At 40.1% G+C, this 7500-nt stretch overlaps 1 protein-coding gene across 4 annotated transcripts in view; it reads right to left on the bottom strand.

Moving 5' to 3' along the window:
• LOC138959319 (ankyrin repeat and fibronectin type-III domain-containing protein 1-like) overlaps nucleotides 1–7500 on the bottom strand; it is a 167464-nt gene that overhangs the window by 23739 nt on the left and 136225 nt on the right. For all 4 annotated transcript variants that reach the window (XM_070330744.1, XM_070330745.1, XM_070330747.1 and 1 more), the window contains 2 exons: nucleotides 809–887; nucleotides 1–98 (listed from right to left, as the gene is read on the bottom strand). The exon at nucleotides 1–98 is cut by the window's left edge and continues 6 nt beyond it. In XM_070330744.1, coding sequence (XP_070186845.1) covers nucleotides 1–98; nucleotides 809–887 — 177 coding nt within the window. The remainder of the gene's footprint in view (nucleotides 99–808; nucleotides 888–7500) is intronic.

Below are 7500 nucleotides of genomic sequence, written 5' to 3' on the forward strand. Positions count from 1 at the left end.
GACTTTCCCTGGCTCCTTGCAGCAACAACATTTTGGCCATGGGGATGTTGTTGGTCATCAGGGCTATATCCAGAGGACTCAGGTTCTCCGCATTCAAACTGAAACAGCGAATTCAGCATCAATTAAGCATCAACTCGTTTGTTAATTAAGGAAAGAAAAAAAAGGAAAAACCGGCAACCAAACAAAAATGGTTAAATAAATAAAAACAGTCACACAACCATAATAATACAAATAAACACACATACCTATACTTAAATCTACAGAATGATTAGATAATCACACACACGTTTACATCCAGGCCACAGAACGACCAAATAATAACACATGCCTTTTTACATCTACAGATTGACCAAATGTCCTGAACTTCTTTTGAAGAGCATGTGTATGTGCATATACGGTGTAACAAACTCATCTTTCTTTCTTTTTTTCTTTATTTGGTGTTTAACGTCGTTTTCAACCACGAAGGTTATATCGCGACGGGGAAAGGGGGGAGATGGGATAGAGCCACTTGTCAATTGTTTCTTGTTCACAAAAGCACTAATCAAAAATTTGCTCCAGGGGCTTGCAACGTAGTACAATGTATGACCTTACTGGGAGAATGCAAGTTTCCAGTACAAAGGACTTAACATTTCTCACATGCTGCTTGACTAAAATCTGTACAAAACATGGACTATATTCTATACAAGAAACACTCAACAAGGGTAAAAAGAGAAACAGAATCCGTTAGTCGCCTCTTACGACATGCTGGGGAGCATCGGGTAAATTCTTCCCCCTAACCCGCGGGGGGTAACAAACTCATGATACATACCTATTTACATCTACAGAGTTGGAATCAAGGATGGCTTTCACGGCATCCAGGTCCTGTTGCTCGACGCCTTCAAACAACGCTGAAACACAGCGAAGAAAGAACAACACATTAGACACATGAAACATTACAATATTTGTCATTTCTATTTTGTGTGTGGATATTTTGGGTTCTTTATCCACACAAAAAGAACGTGACAAAAACAAACATAATTCGTTTCTCATTTCATACATAAATGCAGTGTGCTGAGAGAAATGGAAAGAGAGAGGGGAGAGAGGGGGAGAGGGGGGGGGGAGGGAGGGAGGGAGGGAGGGAGGAGAGAGAGAGAGAGAGAGAGAGAGAGAGAGAGAGAGAGAGAGAGAGAGAGAGTAAGACTGAGACTGAGACTGAGACTAAGACTGAGACTGAGACTGAGACAGAGAGAATCCCACGCTCGAGTTTTCTTTAGTTTTCCCTTTTGTTGTAGGGGCCTACCTATTGTGTATTCATAAGTAAAATACACAAAATGGGCTTCTCATAATATTTATGCCGTCATGGGCCAACTAAAAACAAAACTAAACAACACACACACACACTCACACACACACACACACACACACACACACACACACACACACACACACACACACACAAACACGCACACACACAACGCCTGAGATATCATAGTTTCAAACAATCATAAAGTGACTGTCAAACGTCTTCTAGATCAACCAACGATGAAGCATAGCGAGGGCAAACAAAACAAGAGATACATTCGAACTTTTGTTTTCAAACATTGTTACAGTAAACAAACAAAACAAAACGTATATCACACGTACGTGCGTACATCCTGCCGCACCATGACATTCAGCATAGAGTAATTCCGGTCAAAATAATTATACAATCAGAAACTTGACCACCTCGAAGCTCGCGATAGAAAATCTATCACTGAATACTTTGATCATCGAAAACCATACATACCATTGTTTCAATATCACTGAATATTTCGAACTTACAAAGGCGAATTATACACTGGCAACGACAACAAAATAAATAAGCAAATAAAATAAAAAATGAGAATTCTGCCTGTGGACAAAACGTGAGTGAAAGATACTCCAGGTGAAAAAGCCAAAGGTAAAGGTCAAGGGTCGTCTCCGGTTGCCCCTTTTCTCTTTGCAATAGGCTGTTACCCCTTCTATTTGTTCGAAGCACACACTAGACTCAAACCTCTTGACAGTTGTACAAAAGAGACGCCACGCCGTTGTTGCAATTAATCACCATTTGGACACAAGGGAGCTTCATTAAAACAGTCAATATGAAAGCGTACGCTGGAAGAAGGTTCAATCACGCACAGGGGCTTTTTTGAATTTCGAATTCAAACGTGAAACCAATTTGAACGTGAAGCAAAATTCCCAGGCTAATCTATACACCAGCGGACAGAGCACAAGCAACATTCTAATAGTTATGTCAGAAAGAACGAAGAATGTCTGCGTTTTTGTTTACGATCACTTTAGAAAACATCTGAAGACACCATACAATGACGCACAATAATGTTATCCTTCGAAGATGACAACGGTCGACAACAAGAAAAGAAACATTTTTTTTACACAAGAACCTCGCGAAACATCCGAGAAAAAAAACCTGTCAAATGAAGTTCATTCAAAGACAACATGAGCCACCAAAAAAGTTTCAAAAATGCTTACACAAAAACCACATGAACTGCTGCGTACAATATCCAAAAGTGCTAACTTTGCAACCATCTCATGATCAGTTCACTTGACACTGAACTGAAACCAAAAGTGCTAAAGTTGCAACCAGCTCAGTTCACTTGACACTGAACTGAAACCAAAACGATCTGACAGTCGTCTCTTTTAAACACAGACTAAAACTTACGCAGCGTCATGCGACAAGATAAAGCTGTCGAAAAAGACAAACACAACGAAGAAGAAAACGCAGAGGACTAGTGGGAGGAGGTTTGATCTTAAAAATCCACCTTTTTGTGGGACACATTTAGGGCCGGGGATAGACGGAGAGAAAGAGGATAAAAAAAAAAAAGCAGGCTAGAGCGCATTCCGCAGGCCGGGGTAACATTTGCATGCTAAACATCACCAAACCTCGCACAAACACCGCTCTGGCCGTATGACGTTATTAGCTGCCGAAGAAAGGCCGAGAAACCGGCTGCTAAACAGCCCACAGCCGTCCTAAACACGACGCAAAGGACCGAACAGAGCACTTAGGTCTTAAGTCTTAAAACGCGTCTTCTGTTTCTTTTTATTGTCGCTAAGCAAGCTGTCATCTGAAACAATTTTGGTAAGACGGTTATTGTATTAACAGCTTTGCAGTTCGCACACAGGCTTAGAGCGGCGTACGTCTGTCTGTCTGTCACCGCTGTCGTCTTAAGTGATGTAATTTGTTGTTATCTGAAACATCTTTTGGTAAGACGGTTATTGGATTACCAGCTTTGCAGTTCGCACAGGGTCTATCTGTCTGTCACCGCTGTCGTCTTAAATGATGTAATTTGTTCTCTATCTGTAAACATCTTAAATCAAAAACAAGAACGACGTCAATCATCTTCCTTTGTAAGGGTGTTGAATCTGAACTGAATGATCTTGCTTTGTGGCAGTGTTAAATCTGAACTGAATGATCTTGCTTTGTGGCGGTGTTAAATCTGAACTGATTGATCTTGCTTTATGACGGTGTAGGTTAAATCATCGAACTAAAGCGTAAGATTTCACAACAGAAAACTATTTCCTGAACAGAGTACGAATTCACTGGCATCGAATCTCAACTTTATAGAACCCGACAAAAAATTATAAATGACTGAAATCTAATGATACCTTGCACTTTAATATCTCTCCTATGGATAGAACACCAGTAAACACAGACCCAATATCCAAACACATGGTGCAACAACCTCCAACTTTTATAGGACTCACTGAGAAGCGACAGCCTCTTGTTTATAAAGAGAGTAACCTCAGACCATATTCATCTCAATTTCACACAATTGGACCTAAACTATACTTTAAAAAACAAACACAAACATAGAGGTTCTATATCCATATTCGTAGTGCAACAACTTCTAGCTTCTCTGTCCCTTGTCTGTATATATACACGTAGCGAAAAACGTCCAACTAACAAAAACAAACTCCGGGGTATTATTGTTTCAAACAATCATAAAGTGACTGTCACACGTCTTATGATCAAGCAACGCTGACGCACAGCGAAGGCAAACAAAGCAATAGATCATACAGACTTTTGTTTTCAAACATTTTTACAGACAAAAAACAAACTCCTGATGTACGCACTATGTAAAAGCGTTAACAAAAACCACAGAGGTTCTATATACATTTTCGTAGTGCAACAACCTCTAGCTTCCACGTCTCTTGCCTGTATAGATATATATACGTACGTGTGATATAGCATATAATTATATTCTAAAAACTTCATTCTTTTGTTATCCTATCTGTGGGATTGTTTTTCATGATTTTTCACAACTGCTTCTAAAAACATGCGTCTATGTTCTCTCCTTTATACTTGTTTTCATCTTTGTTATAGTCATTTATCAAATTACTCGTTCTTTGTTATTCTCCTTCAAAACTGTTACCTTTTTGTTATAGTTATTTTGTATATATATTCCATCTTCTTTGTTAAACCTCGCTCTATCATTTTCAATATTTGTGATTCTCACTCATTTTAATTTCATTCTTTGTTTTCTTTCTTCCGTATCTGTTTTCTCCTTTGTTCTCCTTCATCACGGCAAAATTCTTTCTTTGTCTCCGTGGTTTTTAGTTGTAATCCTTTTGTCCCGAAATAGTTTCAGTGGTCGTACAATGAACGGTTGAGTTATGTATTCCTAGCGTAACAGGGGAGGCTACCGCTCCTTTCACGGCAGACTCTGCACCCGAGTTGTTGGCCTTTAAGTCAACACCGGTGGATTGTAGAATTCTGTTTCTGATGGGGTCTGGTGGTTTCCGATTGTCTCTAACATTTTCAATCCTGTTTGATTGCACTTCGCCTCCCGAGGTGATCGTAGTGTTACTGCACTCGGTTACACTAGCTCCATTGACTGACTTCAGAGAGTCTTCGTAATTGTCATTCTGTTCCGATTTGAATGACGTTAGTGTTCAACATGCATGTCAAAACACGTGTCCGAGAGAAACAACTGAAAGTCAGCAGAGACTTTCTTCCGAGATTGAACAAATCTCATAGCAGAGTTAAAGACAGAGAGTGAAATGTGTCGACCCATCACAGATGAACCTATTGGAGTAATCAGAACCCTACTCGGGGGCTTCGAGATTTCAAAGAGAAGTTTAATCCCGATTACAGCAATGTATGGCCAGAACCACCAACACGAGACCGCATAGGCACAGGAAATCGAGGCGGATCAAGCAACCGCCGAAGTGAAAACCCCATTTCAAACCAAAATGTCGCCCCTCAGAGACCTGGACAAAGAACCGACACAAACCCTATTAATAGGGAGTCTACTTTTGCCCAGAAACTCAAATCAACACACAGCGTGAAAAAGGCCCCCACCAAAGCAGCAGACAAAACAAAGACAAACAAACAGCCAACAAAAAACAATGAGAAAAAGGTTGCTGGTGCAGGATCTCAAACTTCTCCCACACACGATTGTGATGATTCGCTCAAAAATGAACCAAAGTTGATGATTGTTTATATCACACGTACGTACATCCTGCTGCATCCTACCGTCATCGTTTCCACGAAAGTCAGCATAGAGTAATTCCGGTCAAAATATACAATCTGAAACTTGACCACCTCGAAGCGATGGGAAATAATTTATCACTGAATACTTTGATCATCATAAGCATAATTAAGACGAAAACTCCGAGCACTCACCTTGTTCAAAACACCCACATCTCTATAAGACGTGACCATGTTGTTGCGGGTGGGGATTTTCGGAACTGAACGATAAAAATGCACCTATTTTACCAGCACATAAAAAATTCACCAGCAAACACAGCAGTGCTATATATCCATGGAGTGCAACAACCTCTAGCTTTCGCACGACACAGTAAAGAAGCCACAGTCTTCTGCCCCTAGAGCGTATAACCCCACGTCATCTTTCTCACTAAAGTAAACACGCGCGCCGTGACGGTTATCGCCTATGAGCGCATAAAGCGGACTATGCAAAGAGAGTGGTGGTGGTTAACAAAAGAGCGCATTTTGGCCTGGCAGTTTTATCTGCACCTCGTGTGACATTGGGGGTTTCAGTTTGCTGAAAATGACTGGTCTAGTGCCCAAGCTGGCCCTCGAACACCTTTGACGGTTGTGACGAGGAAAGAAATGACTCCAACAGACACTTCCTACGTCGTCATCATCGACACATCATTCCAGAGCTTAATTACAACAGTTAACAAAAAAAATTAGAACAAGTCGCGTAAGGCAAAATTACTACATTTAGTCAAGCTGTGGAATTCACAGAATGAAACTGAACGCACTGCATTTTTCACAATGACCGTAGTCCGCCGCTTGTGCATAACGGAGTGAAACTGACGAGCCTGTTCAGCGCGGTAGTGGTTTCGCTGTGCTGCATAGCACGCTTTTCTGTACCTCTCTTCGTTTTAACTTTCTGAGCGTGTTTTTAATCCAAACATATCATATCTATATGTTTTTGGAATCAGGAACCGACAAGGAATAAGATGAAATTGTTTTTAAATCGATTTCGGAAATTTTATTTTGATCATAATTTTTATATTTTTAATTTTCAGAGCTTGTTTTTAATCCAAATATAACATATTTATATGTTTTTGGAATCAGGAAATGATGTAGAATAAGATGAACGTAAACAAATAAAGGTTAAAGTTATGAAGAAGAATAACAAAGAACGAGAAATGTAATAAATGAAAATAAAGAAAATGAAAACAAGTATAAAGGAGAGAATCTTCTTCTTATTATTATTCTTCTTCTGCGTTCATGGGCTGAAACTCCCACGTTCATTTGTGTTTTTGCACGAGAGGATTTTTACGTGTATGACTGTTTTTACCCCGCCATTTGGGCAGCCATATGCCGCTTTCGGAGAGAATCAAAGACGTATGTTTTCAGAAGCAGTTGTAAATCAAAAAAGAAAATCACAGTGATTGGATAAGCAAAGAGTACAGTGTTTAGAAGTAATTCCACTTGTTATCGTCCTTTTTGGTCTTTGAATAGCGATTAAATAAGCTAAAAGACAAATATACATTTGTGAGCAACACACACACACACACACACACACACACACACACACACACACACACACACACACACACACACACACACACACACACACACACACACACACACTCTGATGCAAAGAAGACACAGGGCAAAACGGTCAACTTTAAGTCAACTTTAATCGGGAGGACAAAATACGATCATTCGTGGACCAGGCAGACGATTTCGTCTGCCTTTGTCTGCCTTTTTCACCTGTAGATATTTAACGAAATAAGCGGATTAAATCTGCATTCTAATCTGTTCTGATCTGTTTTCTAAACCACAAGTTTTCGAGTTAACTTTGTACGTTACTCTGGAAGTTATCCTCGCCGCTGATACAGTAAACCTTTCAACCGTGAAAACCGAATAAGTATACAACTCCACGCGAAAGCTTAATGCAATGAAGCTTATTTGTACTCAATGGGGTAAAGCTCGTTTAACGATCAGTCGGCCAGTCTGTTTATAACCTCTCTGTCCGACTCTCTCTCGTTGTGTCTCAGTCTCCC

This window comes from Littorina saxatilis, linkage group LG2 (assembly GCF_037325665.1).
Source record: "Littorina saxatilis isolate snail1 linkage group LG2, US_GU_Lsax_2.0, whole genome shotgun sequence".
In the NCBI taxonomy this organism is placed as follows: domain Eukaryota; kingdom Metazoa; phylum Mollusca; class Gastropoda; order Littorinimorpha; family Littorinidae; genus Littorina; species Littorina saxatilis.